Raw genomic sequence first — 18,604 nt, forward strand, 5'->3', positions numbered from 1 at the left:
AGCTCTCCCCTCCCCTGCAGCCCGGGTGCCTCTTGGCTGGACCTGCGTAAAAATTATAAAAGGCTGTTTGGCTTGGAGCCGCCCGGAGGATCCCGGCCGAGCCTGCCATGGGGAGCAGCGGCGCCGGGGTAGCTTTGCTGACGTTGTTGCTGCTCCTGCAGCCCACGTCCCAGTTCTGGCTCTTCAACGTCCTCTTTCCACCGACCACCACCCCCGAGGCTCCCCCGACAAACAGCACGCCGCCCGTGGTGCTTGGTAAGGTCGCGCCGGCGCGGGCACCGTGTGGGGCATGGGCGGGCACCCCGGCTGCCACGCAGCCCCCCAAAGCTGACAGTGAGTTTGGGGTCCTGTGCCGTGGTGACTTGGTGGGTTTGGGCTGTTCTTGGCTGTCTGGACTGGAGCCACCAAGTGAGGGTGTCACACAGCTCCTCAGTGCCCTCCCATTCACTGGGACAGGGACACAGGGCTGGCAGTGCCCAGAGAGAGCGTTTTGGAGCTGAGGGGGTAGACTGGGCACCCCAGAAAGCAAATGGGTCTCTGATACCTCACACCTGGCTCACAGAGTGTTTTAGGGCTTTTTTGGGTCTGGGGAACTCTGCTGGCAGAGGGACAGGGGCTGCATCACAACCTCTTCTGCCACTTCCCAAAGAGGCTGCCATCGGAGCAGTGGGTGGATCCACCACCTCTCACTTTGCTGAAGCCCACTCCATCCTGTGTCTTCTCCCACTCCCTGGAGATGGCTAAGACATCCTCTGCCGATGCCAAAGAGGATCCATCTCACATCTCACCCAATGCCAACTCTGGCTGGGGGCAAGCCAGGAGGAAAAGGGGGAACAGGGAAATTAAAGGAGATGTGGGGGCATCATCTCAGGGAGGTGGAAGCAGCCACTACCAGCTGGTGCCTCTGTGCTGCATGGCTCTGCCTTCCTTTGCCCCTGTGCCATCACCAGGCACTTGAGCTCAGGTTTTGCCATGAAAACTCTGCTGAGCAGAGTTGGGGTTTTCCTCCTTTTTCTTGAATCATGGTGAGTTTCTCCTTAAAAAAAGAGAAGAGAAAAAGCAGAAGATCCCTCCCTGCTGCATTGCCAAGGGCTGACCCTGTAAATTCCCTTCCCAGGGGCATCAGAGGGCACAGGCCTCCATGTCCTGGGGTGGTCAGAAGACCCGGGTCACTGTCACCAGGTGCCTCTTTTCAGGATTATCCGAGACAGTCAGAGCATCTCCTTTTGCCCCTGGCAGCAGCCTCAGGCCATGTCCCACGCCCAGCCAGGCCCGGATGCCCCTTGTGCTGCCTGGCTGCTCCTCCTGCTGCTCGGCATCCGCCAGTAACCCATCCCCCTGGGCTGGGCGTCCCGGAAACCCCCGGCGCCCTTGGGACCACTGATAACCCCTCTGCCCTCACAGAACTCCCTTAATAATTACCTAATGTCCTCTGGAAGGGGAGGCAGAGCTCAGGGCTGTGTGCCAGGGGCAGGGGGGTGCTGGCTGTGCACCTTCAGGAGCCATCAGAGCAGCTCATGATCCTGCTTCTCTTGCTGACCAGGGAAGTCCCTCCTGCTACTCCCTACCAGGGCTCTCCTACACCTGTCTGATCCCCATCCAGGTGCCTTGAAGACAGGATTAGACCCTCTCTGTACCCCTAGGGACATGCCACAGGCAGGAAGGAGCCCTGAGGCAGGTTGAGGAGGGTAACTGCTACATCTCCTTCCCCTCTTGCATAGCATGAGGCATTGACAGTCCACGCCAGCCCCAGCCGTGTATTGCAGGCAAGTCCTTGGACCTGCTGGGCCTTGGGATTCGTCACCTGGTGCTCCCATTCCACCAGGTTCACTGACCCCTGCAGTCATTCACCTCTTGTCCTCACCCTCACAGTCAGTGCTGGCACCAGGATCCGGCTCTTTGCTGCTGCACAGAGCTGGGAAAGCTCTCCATGGTGTCTGATCCCAGCACAGGCACATGTCTCAGGGAACCACACCAAACACCCTGGTGACTGTCACCCGCCATTGAGAGAGCCCAGGGCACACAAATGAACTCTCTTAAAACTCTGCTGTGCTTCCCAGACACACCATTGCCACTGAATTTCTGCACAGTACAGTTCTGCTCAGCACTGAACCACTTCAGAGACCTTGTTCACCCCATATGAGGATTTAAAGTTCAGGAAGGATTTAAAGTTCAGGAAACTCCCTGGGGGCTCTGCATCCCTGAGCTGCCCACTACCCCAGGACACATTGGCAGGACTGCATTAGGAATAGGGAGCCCCAAGCAGCACCAATTTCTTCCCCCAGGCTGCAGCAAGGAGAGGAGGGTGGAAACCCATCCAGGGAGGGGGAGTAATCTAGGATATTTTGTGCTGCTGGGGGCATGCTTGAGCCAAGACTGACAGCTCTGGGGGTCACCCCATGGAAATGCAGCTCTAGGGGTTTCCAAGGATGTACTTTAGCACTGTTCCATGCTCACCCAGCATTTCAGCTCCAAGCACCCTCTCTCCTGTGCGGGTCGTTCTCCAGGGATGCTGCTCCAGCAGGTGCCCAGCCATCCCCAGGCAACCCCAGGGGAGCACTGCCTGGGGCTGGGGTAAGCACCAGGCTGGGCAGCCCCACAGGGTCAGTGGGATGGGGTTTGTAACTGGCTCTGCTCTCCCTCTGTGGTGTCTCCAGTGCCCGGGTGTCTTGGGAACCAGCTGGAAGCAAAGCTGGACAAGCCAGATGTGGTGAACTGGATGTGCTACCGCAAAACAGAGGATTATTTCACCATCTGGCTCAACCTCAATACCTTCCTGCCAGTGGGAGTTGACTGCTGGATTGATAACACCAGGTACCATCCAACCCTACCCTGGGAGCTCCCTGGGGAAATGACCTACCAAGGATCTCCCTTCCCTCTCCTCCCCCTGGCCATGATCTAGAACACATGGGAAAAAATGGGAGGACCATGGGATTGTTTGGGAACACAAGTGACTGACTACTGCTCTGAGCATCTGTCCCTTTCCCATGTCCCTGCCACGTGTTCAAGCCCAAGCAGACCACCCTGAGCACCCACTGGAGATGCTGCCACGCTCCCCAGGGCTGCAGGGTGAGGGGGCTGTGGCAGCTGGTACCATCAGAGCCCCCTGTCCCAGGATGCCAGGAGAGCAGAATGGACACTGGCTGGGCTCCAGTGCACCTCACATCCACACAAGGCTTGGAAACAGCCAGGTCCAAGCTGCTGCCCAGGGATCTCAACCCCAGCCCCATGTTCCCCTTGGGGACATGGCTCTTCTGCCACCTCTTGTCCTGTCCCCACAGGGTGGTGTACAACCGAACCTCTCGGAAAATGTCCAATGCCCCAGGGGTTCACATCCGTGTTCCTGGCTTTGGCAAGACCTATTCTGTGGAATACCTGGATCAGAGCAAGCTGGCAGGTGAGAGGAGGAGAGGCCAGGGTGTCTGGGGATCGCACATGCTCCCTTCAAATGGGGAGGTGTCCTCATGTCTCCAGCAGGGACTGTTCTGCAGAGAGCCCATTGCCCTGGGAGTGAGGGACATTAGCCTGGGGGACACACTCCAGCTGAGTGCTGGCAGGGACCACCCCATCCTTGACCCCAGTACTCGATGGGATGCACAGTCTGGCTGGACCTACTGAGCTACAGGGCTTACCAGGGAACATTTTGCCCATGACCAGGACTAGAATGGAAAAAGTTTGACAAGAGAAGACCACAGATCTAATTCCCACTCATTCCCTCTGCCCACAGGCTACCTGCACACCATGGTGCAGAACCTGGTGAACAACGGCTACGTGAGGGACCAGACGGTTCGGGCAGCGCCCTACGACTGGAGGGTTGGACCCCGTAAGTCTGGGGGTTGTGGCCAGGCCCCCCATGCAGAGGGAAGCAGGATGAATGCTGCATGCCTTCATGCTCCCCTCTTGTCCACAGAGGAGCAGCCTGAATACTTCCAGAACCTGAAGGCGCTGATTGAAGAGATGCATGATGCATACCAGAGACCCGTCTTCCTCATCGCACACAGCATGGGCAACCTGCACGTCCTCTACTTCCTGCTGCAGCAGACACAAGCCTGGAAAGATCAGTACATTGGGGGCTTCATTTCCCTGGGTGCCCCCTGGGGAGGCTCCGTCAAGCCCCTGCGTATCCTGGCGTCCGGTGGGTGACTCCTTGTGTGCAGCTACCTCTTCATTTTCTTTCTCTCCTGCAGAAATGGAAGGGGGGTGGTGGGCAAGGAAAGGGCACAGTGGTAAAAGAGGTGGGGGACTCAGTTCCTGTTTAGCCTCTTTGCAGCCCAGAAAGCCACAATCACTTGCCTAATGCTGACAGCCCAGAATATCTACAAGTCACAAGTCAAAAAATGCATGAGATTAAAAATCATGTGCTTGAAGGTTGGTTTTAACATCTGGCCCCTTGCATCACCCTTAAGTCACCTGCTAATATTTTTCTCTGTTGCCACAAGAGCCAGAGATATTTTTAAGGTCATCTGAGGTCATTGCATGGTCTTAGGACTCCAGACATACCAAAAATGCCAAGGCTTGAAGGAAAAATGCAAGTTGGCTACCTACTACTGCTCCCTCCTGTCCCTGCAGGCAGGTGTGGAGGTGCCATGGTTGCAGGGAATGTTCAGGGCTGGGTTGGTCCGTGCCATGGCACATCCAGGTTTGTCTCCACTCAGGCCTTCTGAGCAGCTAGAGATGTGGAGAGGAGAGTTTGGCAGGCTGTTCTTGATATCTGCAGACAGGGGAGTAAGGGAGGATGTAGGGTTATGAGCATGGTAGGGCTAAGGAGGGGAAGAGCTGAGCTGGAGAAGGCCGGGGGACAGTGGTGAGTCACTGCGGGGACGGCTGATCCCAGCTGCCCCAAGGCTCCGTCTGTGAGGGGACATTGTGGTGCCATTTGTGATGAGCCCTTGCATGTCCCACAGGTGACGAACAGGGCATCCCACTCATGTCCAACATCAAGCTCCGTGAGGAGCAGCGCATGACCACCACCAGCCCCTGGATGTTCCCCACGACCCTGGCCTGGCCCGAGAGCCATGTTTTCATCTCCACGCCCTCCTACAACTACACCTACCGCGATTACCAGCGCTTCTTCACCGACGTCAACCTGGAGGATGGCTGGTACATGTGGGAGGACATGAAGGACTTGCTGAAGGATTTGCCCCCTCCTGGGGTGGACACGTATTGCCTCTATGGCACGGGCTTCCCCACTGCAGAGACTTACATCTATGACGAGCGTTTCCCTTACGAGGACCCTGTGGACATCATTTATGGCGATGGGGACGACAGCGTCAACACGCGCAGCTTGGAGCTGTGCAAGCGATGGCGAGACCAGCAAAAGCAGAAGGTGTATGTCCAGGAGCTGCGAGGTGCCCACCACTTCAACATGGTCTTCAGCAACCGGACACTCAGTTATATCAACGAAATCCTGCTGGGGAGCAAAGAGGAGCAGGGGGAGCCAGGGCAGGCGAGACCCAGCCCAGAGACTGGGAAGTTGGGGAAGATCCTGCGTGAACACAAGGTCCTTAAGGAGCCTAAAAAGAACTGAAAGGATGGAGGGTCAGCTTCCCTCCATGATGGTAGGCACCACAAACTGCCGTGCAGGGGAGCAAAGGACTTGGAGATGAGTTTGGAAGGAAAGTGAGCAAGACCAACAGCTCGGGTGGATGGGCTGGCACCCAGTTCCACACTGATTGGTTCTTCTTTCAGGAATGGTGATTCATTTTACTTCAGAGGCTTGTCACTTCCCACTAGCAGGCGGATAATTAACCATGCTGCCAGCTCATTAACATCACACTCGTGAATTACAGCATACGCACAAGCCCTCATTGCTAGCAGGCCATTTTTAGGCACTTTAGAGGCTGTGGACCTGTGGTGCTGTAGCTTCTGCTCACTTGGGACAGAACAACTCACATAACAAGAGCAGGCTGTGACTTACTAGGTGGTCACAGAGGTAGCATGGGGGTGGCACAGTAGGTATGGCTTACAGAGCAGTGAGCTAAGCTCCTTCGACAAGACCAACTCAAAATCAGCAGATTTACAATATAATAAACACACTTTGCTTCTGCATGCTGAGCCTGCCTTGTCTTTCAGAGCTGGGTGGTGAAGCCATCCCTAACCAAAAAGTGAGGTACTTGCTGCCTGCAGGCACTCCAGGAGTCGGGGCTTTGGGAAAGATCACAAGGCCGATGATGCAGCTGGGGTTAGTGATACGATCGGGGCTAGCAACATGGTGCGGGTGACAATGTGGTTGGGGTTGGTGACATAACCAGGGTTGGTGGTGCTACTGAAGCATGATGCAACTGGTGCTGGCAGAGCGACTGGGATGGAAATATAAGTGGCCTTGGAAATGCAACTGGGACTCGTGACGCAACTGGGGGATGGCGATGCAGCTGGGGTTGGTGACACAGTTAGGGGTGGCGATGCAGCCAAGGATGGAGATGCAAACAGGGTGGCGATGCAGCCAGGAGTAGCAAAACAAATGTGGTGACACAGCTGGGGTTGGCCATGCAACCGAGGCAGCAATGCAGCTGTGACAAGCGGGGACAAGCTATGCAACCGGGACCGGCTCTGCCTCCGGGGCTGGCCATACTGCCAGGGCTGGGGCCGGGGCCGTGCTCGCCCGGCGGTGCGGAGCGCAGCGCTCGGGGCCGGCCCGGGCTCTGCCGCCGCGGGGCGGGGCGGGGCGGGGCGGGGCAGGGCGGGGCGGGGCTGTCCGTCAGTGCTCCCCTCCCATTGGCCGCGGCGCTCCGGGCGCGGCGCCGATTGGCGGACGGCGGCGCGTGCTCGGGGCTGGCGGGGCGGGGCGCGGAGCCGGCGCAGCGCCGGTGGTGCCGCGCTGGAGGCCGCGGGCTGTGGGGCCGCGGGCTGTGGGGCCATGGGCTCGGGGGCGGCCGGCGGGCCGGGCCATGGCGCCCCGCTCTGCCCCTGCCCCTGCCCCTCCCCGCCGCCGCCCCCCGCGCCGCGCTGCTCGCGGGGAACCCGCCGCCTCTCCGAAACCGGGGCCGGATCGCGGCGGAGCGAGGGCGCGGCGGGGCGCGGGGGGCTGCGGGCCGCCGCCTCGCTGCCGCACATCGCGCGGGGCCGCGGGGAGGAGGGCGGCGGGCGGCGCAGCCCCTGTCTGCTCGTGGCGCTGCGGCCGCGGAACGTGGAGGCGGAGCGGGAGCGGTTCTTCCAAGCCAGCTTCGCCTACGACCCGCAGTTCGAGTACGCGGAGCCGGTGCCCGCCGCCGTCCTGGACAAGTACGGGGCCGCCTCCGACCGCTTCGTGGCTCAGGTGAGGCGGCGCCTCGGAGGGATGCTCGGCCTGGGAGGAGGAGGAGGAAGGAGGGACCCCAGCTCACCCGTGGGCTGGTGCGAGGGTGTGGGATGTGTCCAGGTGGGACTGCTTCGTGGTGGGGCTGGCCAGGACATGGTCCCTGGTCATAGAATTCTGGAGTGGTTTGGGTTAGAAGGGATTTTAAAGCTCGCCCACACACCCTGCCATGGACAGTGACATCTTCCACTAGATCGGTTGCTCCAAGTCCCATCCAACCTGGCCTTGAACACAGCTGTGGGGCAGCCACAGCATCTCTGGGCAACTTCTGCCAACCTCATCACCTTCAGAGGGAAGAATTTATTCCTAAAGCTTAAAACCACCCTCAGTCAACTTAAGACCATTCCCTTTTGTCCTTCTGAAACCTTGCCTTCTTTTCTTCCCAGCTGCTGCCTGATCTCTCTCCCCTTAACATCTTTTGTATCCCTCCTTCCGTACACTCACCCTGCGATTTCTTAAACCTCAGATTTTGGATCTCACCAACCTGCAGGACTGGTGCCTGCTCCATGGGGACATGGGTCATGCTGGTGCTGAGTGATGCCAGGCTGGATGGGGCTTGGAGCAGCCTGCTCTAGTGGAAGGTGTCCCAGCCCATTGGAGAAGGATTGGAACTAAATTATCTTAAATGTCCCTTTCCACCCAAACCAGTCAGTGTTTCTATGATCAAACTGGCTCCTGATTATCAGGGATATCTTGCTGGTATGTTTTTGCACTTGTTGCTGTAGAAATAACAGCAAAGGAACTGGAACACATGGGTGACAGCATGGGAAGTGGTCCTTAGCCTGAATTACCTTGTGGTTAAGTCTGACTTGTTTTCTGGAAGGTCTAAAGGTTGTCCAGTGTGACAGCATCCTTGAGGCATCAGCAAACATGATCAGTAATGATATTAATTGGTGTAGACTCCACTTAAGGAGTCTGTATTATTTTGCTTAACTGTTTCCATGGCTTATACACCACTGAAACATTTCTGAGTTGCTCTCTGCCATGGGGATGGCACCGAGAAAACAGCTCCTGGTCATTCAGCAGGAGAAAAGAGGCAGGATTGTGCTTTCAAGGTGGTGCTCTGCCCACAAACAAGCCTTTTGTGGATGCAGGAGTAGAGCTGCTCTGTCCCTTTGCCCTGTGCTTGGAGCTGGGAGCCTGGCCGTGTCCCAAAACCAGTTTGCACCTGGGAGTGAGCATCCTGCCTCTAGGAAGAGCATCCTTTTTGCCATGCAAACAAGTGAGCTGATAAAAACCTCCTCTTAACCCAAATCCAGATTGGCACACCAGAGGTGCTTCTTTGCACCTCTCAGTTGGGAGTTACTTGTTCAGATAACAACTTCTTCACTGATTTATTTGTTGGTTTTTTTGAATGTTTACTTATTCCCGCATCACTGCCCATGTCTCTGGCTGGATTATTATATGATGATTCAGGCCCTTTCTGTAAACAGCTTTTTAAGCAGTTTGTCATTCCCAGTGTGTGCCATACCTCTGCCCCAGATAAACTGGTGCCAGTGAGGCTCTTGCAGGGGAGACACTCTGACGCCTGCAAAGATCTCGCCAGCTTTTGGCATTTCCCTCCTGTATTTTATTCCCTGAGTCGTGCAGAAAAATGAGTTGCTCTGCTTTCACCCCGTGCTTTTTCCTTTGGTGCAGCTGGTTTGCAGCAGAGTAAAAGATGAATAATTGAGATTATTTTTCTATGGGAAGTGTTTTGAATGAATGGAATTGAGGTTTGTAACCACTGTGGATCCTGGATGCTTTTGCAAGAGATACTAAGTGTTGAGTGTTTCTGCCAATGTTTCTCCAGGTTTTCCGTGACACGCTAATGGGACAGCATTCATGGCACTGTTCCTCTGCTCTTACCCTGTAGTAACCTCCTTCCAGTCTCTTTTATTTTGGGATGCTTTTTTCTTTGGCAGCTAACTCTTAATAAACTGCTTTTATTTTCAAAGACCTTCATTAATCGTGGAGATTAAATAAAAAAGGCATTTTGCTAAGTCAGCATCCTTGGACATGAGCAGACAAACCAACACCAGCTCCCTGCTTCCAGCTGTGCTGCATCTGCTTGGGGGTTATTTTATTTTATTAATAGAAAACTTAATTAAGCTAAGAGAATTCTTCCAGCCCTGTGGAGGCTCATCACCCTGGAGATCACATCCCCCTGGTTTGCCACGTGAATTTGAGTGGCACCAGCACAGAGCTGGAGGATTTGTTATCCCACTGCATATGGTGGGTGCAGGGTCTAGGAATGTTCAGAACATTAAACTTGGAATCTGAGGAATTTTACTCACCAGGATGTGCTCTGAAGGTCCAGGAGGAGCTGTCTGGTTGTCTTACTCCTGGGCACCAGCTGTGCTGGGTTTCTTTTGGCTCAGTGATTTGGGTCCCCTGGGAGGAGAGAGAGCAAATGGCTGAGCAGAGGTGGGAGGAAGAAAGGTCCTTTTTCTGCTGTGGTCAGCTGAAGGTACCTTGCAGTGCTGTAAAAATGAACCTGATTGTTCAGCAAACAAAACAAAAAAACCCAAAAAGCCCCACCCCAACCCTCAGAAAACAAAACTGACAACAGAAAAACTGTGCACAGCTTCTCCTGGAAAGACACAGTAAGTGACTTGAGAATAAAAACCAGCTGTGAAAACTGCCCAGGGAAAGAAAATCAGGACCTGCTGCAGGGATAGAGGAGGTTGCTCACCAGATGCAGACCTAAAGCCCCTCTTAGGATCACAGAATTGTTTAAGTGGGATAAGACCCTTAAGATCAGGTGCAGCTGTTATTTAATCACTGCCAATCCCACCACTAAACCACATCCCCAAGTGCCACATCTACATCTTTTAAATACCTGCAGGGATGGTGACTCCACCACTGCCCTGAGCAGTCTGTTTCAATGCTTGACAACCCTTTCCATGAAAAAAGTTTTTCTAATATCCAGCCTAAACCTCCTCTGGCACAACTTGAGCCATTTCTTCTTATCTTATGGGATGTTGGGTGATCTGAGCACCAGTACTGGTGGGGAGCACCCATCTCCTGATCCTGGGTAACCTTAGGGACCAGGGAGGGGCAGAAATTGGTCCTGGGCTGGGAAACTTGGCAGCAGCCCAGCCAGGTTTGCAGATGCAATAAAACTGCTGAAAAAACTCCAGAATCTGTTGAAAATCATCTGCTTTGGAATATGTACTAATATAATATTAATTTAATATATAATATTAATATATTAATATATATTCCAATGACTGGAGAAAGTAATTGCTTGAAAATGTCTGCAATGGAAGCACGCTTTTTGGGGAGGAAATGTGCTAATAAATGTTCATATTTTATAGATGCTCCATAAATGTTAATGTGAATAATGGAGCACTTGGTGCTTTTATTAGCGGGCTGCTGGGTGTACAACAGCCTGGTGGTGCTGAGACCCTGTTTGAAGCAGGATCACTGCAGAGGGTGCACAGCCTCACTGCTGAGCTTGAAATTCAGCCCTGGAGTAAGAAACTCTGGGAGTAAAAAGCAAGTTCAGAAGCTGGAGATCTTTGTGCAAGCACCGGAGTTTGCAAGGAGAACTGAAAGCAGAAAAGATTGAAAATAATCATGGATTTAACCACGCTGTGATGATAAAGTTTCACTTCTGCTTTGCCCCATTTCTGCAAGAGATGCCTGTAAGGGTGACAAAAACCAGAAAGTATATGCTGTGGGTCATGCTGATGGTGTGAAGTGTCTGACTGTCCTGGTGGCCACCTCCAGCTGGTGCGGGCTCCTTGGTTTTTTAGATAGTGCAAGACCACATCGTGTTTTAGGGGCATTCATTGGGGTTAACCTCACTGGGTTTGTTGCCTGTGGGATTTTAGGCTGTATTTGTAAGCCCAAGGAGATGTGTTTGTGCTTATGTTTGTGTGTTCTGTGTGCCACAGGCCATCAGGATCATCCGTACTGTCCTGGAGAAGTACGGGACCTACGAGAGCTTCGAGGTGGCCACGGGCGGGCGGCTGCTGAGCAAGTGCCAGATCTGGTCCGTGATCCGAAAGTACATGCAGAAGGAAGGCTGTGTGGGAGAGGTAATCCGTGTCCCTGCTTTATTGCTTACAAAACACAGCAAAATATTTATTTTCTGATAAAAAGGGACTCAGATTAAGAAATGTTTTGGTTAGAAAGAGGAAGCTTTTCTGCTCTGAGCAGTGGTGTCCTTTCACCTCCAGCTTCACCATATCCCAGCTTTAGGACATGGGTGCTTGTTCCCCACAATTTTCCTGTGATGTTTTCCATGTGTATCTCCCTTCTGTGCTTGAGAGAGAGGGAGCAGCTGCTGCTTGTCTGCATGGCCATGCCAGGTGCCTTTTGCTGGGTGCATGAGGCATCAATTACTGTTGGGAAGTCATATTTTGCTGTTGGCACTGGGAGGGCAGACTTCGACAGGTGCCTTAACCCACATGTCTAAAAGCAAAGCCAGGGGAAGAGATTTCCTGCTGTCCTGCAGAACATGCAGGTCATGGTGCTTTGAAACCCCAGGCTTGGGTTTTAAGGCTGCTGGTTAAGATACAGCAGTAGCCATGTGGGATGGAGCCAGGGGAGAAGTTCAACATCTCCTAACCTGGGTTCTCTGCACCCCCTGCAGCATCCAGGGTGGGGCATCCCACAGCTGCCATTAAAGAGCTTTTTTTTCCCCTTCTGCCAGCAAGGTGTGGGGAAAACACTTCCACTGTCCTGGGTTCAAGGTCTGAGAAGGATTTCTGGACCTGGCTTTGCGTGGGTTGGCTTGCAGGGCTCCCTGGGGCTGTTGGCTGCAGGGCAGGGACTGTGCAGTGCTGGCTGGTGTGGGGGCTTCCTCACCACTGCTTCTTGGTCAGACTCTATTTCCTGCTTCTGATTTTTCACTTCTGTCTCCAAAGAGGGTTATTGATGAGCATTTCTTCAAAGCATCACCTCGTCCAGTGGTACCCAGTGCTTTCCATGCAGGCAGAAGCAGGAGGGAGTGGTCCCCTGAGGTCCCTTCTGTCCGAGGATATTCCTTTCCTTCTCAAACACCCTTGGTTCGCCCTGATGCCTCCCGAGAGTGTTCCTGGGATGTGGATTTGGCATCTTCCTAAGCCTTTGCTTGGACAGAACAGATTTCTGCAGATGTTTCCCTATAATTCATCTGCCTTTGAGTGCCCAGAACCAGTCCCAATACCCAGCCAAGCAGCTGCCAGTCTTACAGACCTGCACTTACTTATAACTTGCTAGTTGAGCTCATCTCTTGGGTTTATTAATTTATTAAATTCAGCTATTCTCTTCTCTGTTAATTGAGCCCTGGCTGGGCAGAAAGCCATTGATTTTCTTACATATTGGTGTACAACTGGCTTCCTTCCAACCCTGTGTAATTATCCCTGTGCTCAGAGCTATTACAGGTTGGACTCAATGAACTTTGTGGGTCCCTTCCAGCTCAGGACATTCTGTGATTCAAGGCAATGCAGGGTTCAGTCACTGTTTGCACATTGATGTGGCTGTTTTATCTTTGGCTTTTTGATAAGTACTTTTAAAACAATGAAAGCATTGGTTTGTTCCTTTCTATCCGATGGAAATTTTGGTGGATATGTCTGGGGTAGGGAAGAGAGAAGGGTTTCACCTGCTCTCAATACAGCCATGTTGGCAGAGCTTGCTCCCTGTACAAGACCAAAACCTGTTGAAACTTCTGCATCACTGATGATCTCACACCCTTCTGGGGAACTGTGTGGTTTCAGGCGTGTATCTCCCTCCCTGCACCTGTATCTCTGATTCCTCACCTTCACCATCTGTGCCCTGTCTGCTCTGCCGTGCCCTTTGCTTCCCTGACACATACTAATGGTGGTGGCTTGCTTAAAAGAGAAGAAACTCGTGTGGGGGTAGCATTACCCAGAACAGAGCAGCTGGTGTGTCCCTGCCCAGGGGCAGTGCTGGCAGCACCGTGGCCGGGCTGGTGGCAGCCCCTGCAGCTGCCCTTTGTCCCCAGCACCGACCGGCAAAGGCAGGACCCCGCTTTGCAGCTCCGCAGGCAGCGCGCTCCTGGGTAAGTGTCCGTGCTGGAATTAAATTTGTGCCCTCAAAAGCTGCTTTGTTGGGGTCCTAGCTGCAAGATCCTGAAGCTCTTCTGCTTTTCTTCTGACTCAGGACAGACATGATGCTGCCAGAGGTTTCCATGTGGGTTTCAGTGGGCTCGCAGTTTGCAGCAGAGAAACACCTGGCCCCACTGGTAAGTGCTGCATGGCAATCCTTGGGGTTGTGGAGGTTGTCAGCCTAAACAGTGCCAGCTGGTGTCTCTTGGGATCCCATCAATGGTATCCCTCTACCTCTGAGCTGCTTGCTCAGTGTTGGAGGTCGTGAGCAGTGCCAGGTTGCTGGGGAGAGACAGGAACCCATAGCCATGAGGACCACCAAAAGCCTTCCCTTGGTTCTTTGGGATGAGCTCTTTCTCCATCAGTGCATTCACAAAAGCTGAGCAAAACCATGGACCACAAGGATGCCCTGGGGATGCTGCTCAGAATAAGAGAGGTCACAGGCCTGGAGAGCTGGTGCTGCTGCTCTTTGGCTGGAGTTGCAGCCCTGGTTGTATCTGCAAAGCTGGAGGGTCCCAAAACAAGGCAAGTGGTGCTGCTCAGCAGGATGGGTTTTTGTAGCAGGAGAAGGGCTGCAGTGGGCAGCAGAAGAAGCTGTGGTCTCTGGCACTGCCCAGAGTCCCTTTCCATTGCTCGTGGATGGCTGGTTCTGCACAAGAGCTGAACTGGCAGGCCTCAGCGTTGGAGGGATTCCTTTTCACACTGGTATATTTTGATCCAGGTAAGCAGTTGCACTGTAAGTATTTTATGCTGTTTGTTTGCCCAGCAGTGGACTCTGTTAGGCTGCACTTTTGGTTTTCATAATAAATAATAAATCTGACTTACACCAATTCAGTCTCCTCTCCTTTTTTTAATAAGAAAAGAATTTTCATGTAGTAACAGACACGTTTTCATCCTGAAAAGTGTCAGTTATGAAATAACAGAGTTAATAGGTATGTAGGGGATTTTGATTGCTATCCTGAGGTTTGCCACTGCCAAACCTCAGATGCAAAAGCTCCATGGGACCATCTTCTGGTGATGCTGCAGCTTTGAGTTGCTGCAGATCGTAAGTCAGGCAGTCACAAAGTGCTGCTGGCTGGCACGTTCACTTCTGGTGGGCAGCTCTCTTGGCTCCAGCACCTGTGATAGCCAGGTTTCTCAAAATACCAGTTTTTTTTCTGTATAAGGATACTGAATAGTGCTGCACATGCAATGCCCACCCCTGCTGTGAATTGTGGGCAGCACACACAGTTCCTCCTGTGAGGGTGGACTGGCGTGGAGCTCTCCTCACTGCTCATGTCTTGAAGCCTCAAATGGGAGAATCTGTGGAAGAATCCATGAAAATGGAGCCAGAGCCTTGGATCCCTCAGGAGGTGTTTCTTGGGGGTGCAGAGCCATTACGAAGCTGGTGCTGTTGGGTGTTCAGAGTGGGGTTGTTTTGATGGCCAAAGTCACTGCCCCATCCCATTGCCAGTGGGGATGCAGAAGGGGGAGCAGGCAGGTCTCCAGAGGATGTCCATCCTGTGTGGCCACCAAAGTGTGGGGAGCCATGGGAAGAAGCCAGGGAGAGTGATACTAGAGCCAGAGGGGTGCTGGAGGAGGCTGCCCAGGAGCTGCCTGCTCCCCCCACGGTGCCTGCTCAGCTTTGTTGGCTGTAAAGAGATTAAAGGAGCTACTTCACCCCTGCATGAGATCATCTCCTCTCATTATCCCCCCCCACCCCCAGTGGCTCTTGCTGTCTGTCATTCCTTTGGGGAGCTGCAGCACAACCCAGCGATGGTGCAGCAGTGCCAAACGCTGCCATCCCTGGTCTCAGTGGATTTTTCTGACCATCTGCCACCATCTCAACCTCTGCTGAGAGCCAAGCCCCGGCTCATGGCCGTTGCCTCCTCCTTCCTCTGCAGGTGGTGGTGCAGCTCACCGATGACCTGCTGTCCCAGGCAGTGATGATGGTGGAGGACAGCCGGCCCACACTGGCCATCAACCTGGCTGGAGCACGGCAGCACTGGCTGGAGGGGATGCTGCGCCACGAGATCGGTGAGCTGGGCTGCCCTAGGTGGGGCTGAGAGGGGCGTTTGATAATAAATCCTCCTTTTATTCCCTTCAAGGGTCTAAGATAACTCAGTCCTTTTCAGGCCCTGGAGGAATATATCAAAAGACAGGAAAAAGGACTCAAAAGAGGCTCTCACCCTTAGCTGCAGTAAGATGTTTATTCCAGGTGGTCTCCAGGGGGAAAGAGGGCATGCAGAGGGGAACAGGGTCTTTTCTCAGCACTTGTGAGGGTGGGGCAAGTTGGCACCCAGCCAATGGGGTCAGAAAGGGAAGGAAGGGTCAAACTACATGGCACAAGCTCTAGGGGTCCCTGAGGGGGGAGAAACCATTCCCACAGGGGAATGTAACAGGCGTTCACTCCTGACCCCTCTCCCCAGGCACCCACTACATCCGGGGGGTCAACAACACCCGCCAGCCCTGGCACAGCTCCGAGGGCCGCAAGCAGTACAGCCTGAAGCCCGCCAACCCCACGGAGGAAGGCCTGGCCAGCCTGCACAGCGTCCTGTTCCGCAAGCAGCCCTTCCTGTGGCGAGCAGCCCTGCTCTACTACACCATCGAGAGGGCCAGCCGCCTCTCCTTCTCTGCCCTCTTCCAGGACCTGGAGCAGTATGTCCAGGATGCTGGTGTCCGGTGGGAGTACTGTGTGCGGGCAAAGCGGGGCCAGACAGACACCTCACAGCCAGGTACTGCTTGGGGGTGTAATTGAGATTTGGGAAGAATTCTATTTACTTATTTTAGGTTTTTTTTTCTTAAGATAAAACAGTGTGGTATGTTCTGCTGCTGTGTAGGTTGAGCATCACCAATCCTGTAGAGTGTGAGTTGGCATAGGCAGCCGGAACAGGCACAAGTTCATGGCTAGAACACAAAAAGTAAATTTATTTGCATTACTTTGCTAACTGGGGTATCCCCAGAACAACACCCAACACCTGGGTAGAAGAACATGAGATCAGAGGGTCACCAGCCTGCTGTTCACAAGCTTATCAAGAGTTACACCCAGGTCCAAGGTCACTTGAGCAATTTACAATCCTCCAGATCAGTCTTTTGCTTTTAACCTTTTCCTTCCAACACAGCCACTGCAGCCAGTCCCTGCATCCCTCCCCAGCACCACTCTCCCTGTGTCATGGGACTGACTTGCACAAGCTCTTGGGGAAGGAGCAGGCAAAGGAGAGGAAAAATAAGCATTACTGTGGATACATTTGGATGCTTGCAGTGGTTTTACTCTTTAAAAATTACTTGAGAAGAAGTGTGAAAGTGTCCCAGTGGTGTTTGTGGCTCTGGCTGCACCCGTGCTCATCCCATGGGACTCAGCAGTCCTGAGCTCTGGCACACCTGTGGGCAGTGCCCTCACTTTGGTTATGGTGGTCAGCAAATGTTCAGGCAGGTGGAGGGTGGTGGGAAGCCAGGAGCCCTCTCCCAGGCCTTTCCTGCTGTTCCAGGCTGTTTCAGTAAGGACCAGGTGTACCTGGATGGGATTCTCCGCATCCTGCGCCATCGCCAGACCATCGACTTCCCGCTGCTGGCTGCACTTGGAAAGGTAATAGCCAGGGTGAGGCTGAGGCAGGGAGTGGCTGGTCCCACAGTCCCATCCCAAAGCTCACGTGGGCTCCCTCAATCTCATGGCTTCCCAAAAACCAGCCCTTGCCTGGCAGCCCTTCAGCTCTTTGTCCTTATGCCCTGTGTTTATGGGTCTCTGTGTACCAGGGAAAGGCTGTGCTGGGTAGGATGCAAGGAAGGACAGGACAATCCGTAATCCTCTGTGGGAGACCTTCTGGAAGAGGCTTAACCCAGCAGGTTAAGCTTTTCTGGCCCCTGGCCACAGCAGTCCTGCTGTCACCTGTCCTTGCAGTGACCGAAAATTACCAAACCCACAAATCCTTGCAAATCCCACACCCCCAGCAGCTCTCTTACTGACTCCCCACGAGCAGCAGGGATGTTTTGACTGACCCAAGGGGACTGCAAGGGGACTTCCCATGGCACCTGCCAGGGTTTGGAATGGAGGGGGCTGACCCCATGTCCGTGCTTCCTGCCAGGTCTCCTATGAAGATGTGAATCGGCTGAAGAAATTTGGGGTCCTGGAGAAGGCCCGCATCCCCCATTTCATGCAGGACCTGGAGCGGTACATGAAGCAGCTGGATCACATTGTCACCACCAATGGCCTGAACGAGGAGGAGCTGGAGCAGCTGCTGCCTGACTGAGGGGCATCCCCTGAACCAGCACCCCAAGGGTGTAACTGGTGCTGTTTATTGGGTGTTTATTGGGGCTGGAGCAGAGGGCAGAGCCCGAGGCGGGCGCTGTGCATGTACTGCTGTGTAGGGTAGCGCGGCCAAGGGCCCGTGTGGTTGTGTTGATGTGTCCCCCACATCGTCCCTGGGTATTTTGGGGATGGCTGTGCTGCTCCAGGTGGCTTTGGGGAGCCAGAGAAGAGGGTTCAGGGAGAGCAAGGGCAGAGCTAGGGCGATGTGCTGGTCCCCCAGTGCAGAAGGCTGTGCTGGGGGAGTTGCAATGGGGGGATTTCTATAATGGTACCTGGAGTGCTCCCAGCACTGTGGGGGCACCCATCTGGGGCCAGCAGACAGGGCTGGGGGCTCTGGGTTGTGCCTGGCAGGGAGCAAGGGCTGGACTACACCCACAGATCACCCTATGGATGCCTTTTCCAATCCCCACCCCTTCCCTCATGTCCCCCAGCAGCAGCAGGGAAGGACTTTAATCCAGCCCATTACCAATCTCTGCCCAGCTCTGCACCCCGACTACAGCCACCCTGCCTGGCTTTGAGGACTCAGGGTGGGGGTTGGGCTTGATGTTAGGAAAAAGCGTGTAATAAAGGTGATGTAATGGAAAAGACGTGTGGGCAAAAGGTTCTGGACAGCACCAAAAACCAGGCTGGCACCACTGTGAACACCCACCGTGCCTCTTGCTGGCACAGGCAAAGCTGCACACCCTGAGCTGGTGCGTCAGGGGCTGGAAGGGGTCATGGGCTGTGACAAACAACATACTGGACAGGGACATCAGTAAATCAAAGCAGGCAGAAGTAAAAACTGCCCTGAGCTGTTCCTAGGCTCTAACACATAAGCTCTGGAGCAGTCATGGCACCCCTGTGAGTACCCTCTTAAGAAAAAACAAAACAAAAAAAACCCCAAACCAAACAAACCCCACAGCTTTTTGTCTTACATCCCACTGAGCTCCTGCAAAGGTAGCACAGGCCAATCTGTGACTCCAGAGAGCTCAGGCTCAATCCCAAAAG

The 18,604-nt window shown here is 53.9% G+C and overlaps 2 protein-coding genes across 2 annotated transcripts; both read left to right on the top strand.

Annotated features, from left to right (window-relative positions):
- Positions 1–26: 26 nt before the first annotated feature.
- LCAT (lecithin-cholesterol acyltransferase) lies at positions 27–6,538 on the top strand. Its single transcript, XM_063410528.1, has 6 exons — positions 27–255; positions 2,658–2,814; positions 3,282–3,397; positions 3,728–3,823; positions 3,911–4,135; positions 4,905–6,538. Exons 1-6 carry the CDS (start codon positions 108–110, stop codon positions 5,525–5,527), a joined length of 1,365 nt encoding a protein of 454 aa, XP_063266598.1. The 5' UTR covers positions 27–107; the 3' UTR covers positions 5,528–6,538.
- Positions 6,539–6,783: 245 nt separating this feature from the next.
- Positions 6,784–18,202, top strand: MATCAP1 (microtubule associated tyrosine carboxypeptidase 1). The gene is made up of 6 exons (XM_063410851.1): positions 6,784–7,255; positions 11,176–11,319; positions 15,216–15,348; positions 15,741–16,046; positions 16,800–16,897; positions 17,394–18,202. Exons 1-6 carry the CDS (start codon positions 6,857–6,859, stop codon positions 17,556–17,558), a joined length of 1,245 nt encoding a protein of 414 aa, XP_063266921.1. The 5' UTR covers positions 6,784–6,856; the 3' UTR covers positions 17,559–18,202.
- Positions 18,203–18,604: the final 402 nt, after the last annotated feature.

Source organism: Prinia subflava, chromosome 13, assembly GCF_021018805.1.
Source record: "Prinia subflava isolate CZ2003 ecotype Zambia chromosome 13, Cam_Psub_1.2, whole genome shotgun sequence".
Taxonomy (NCBI): Eukaryota; Metazoa; Chordata; class Aves; order Passeriformes; family Cisticolidae; genus Prinia; species Prinia subflava.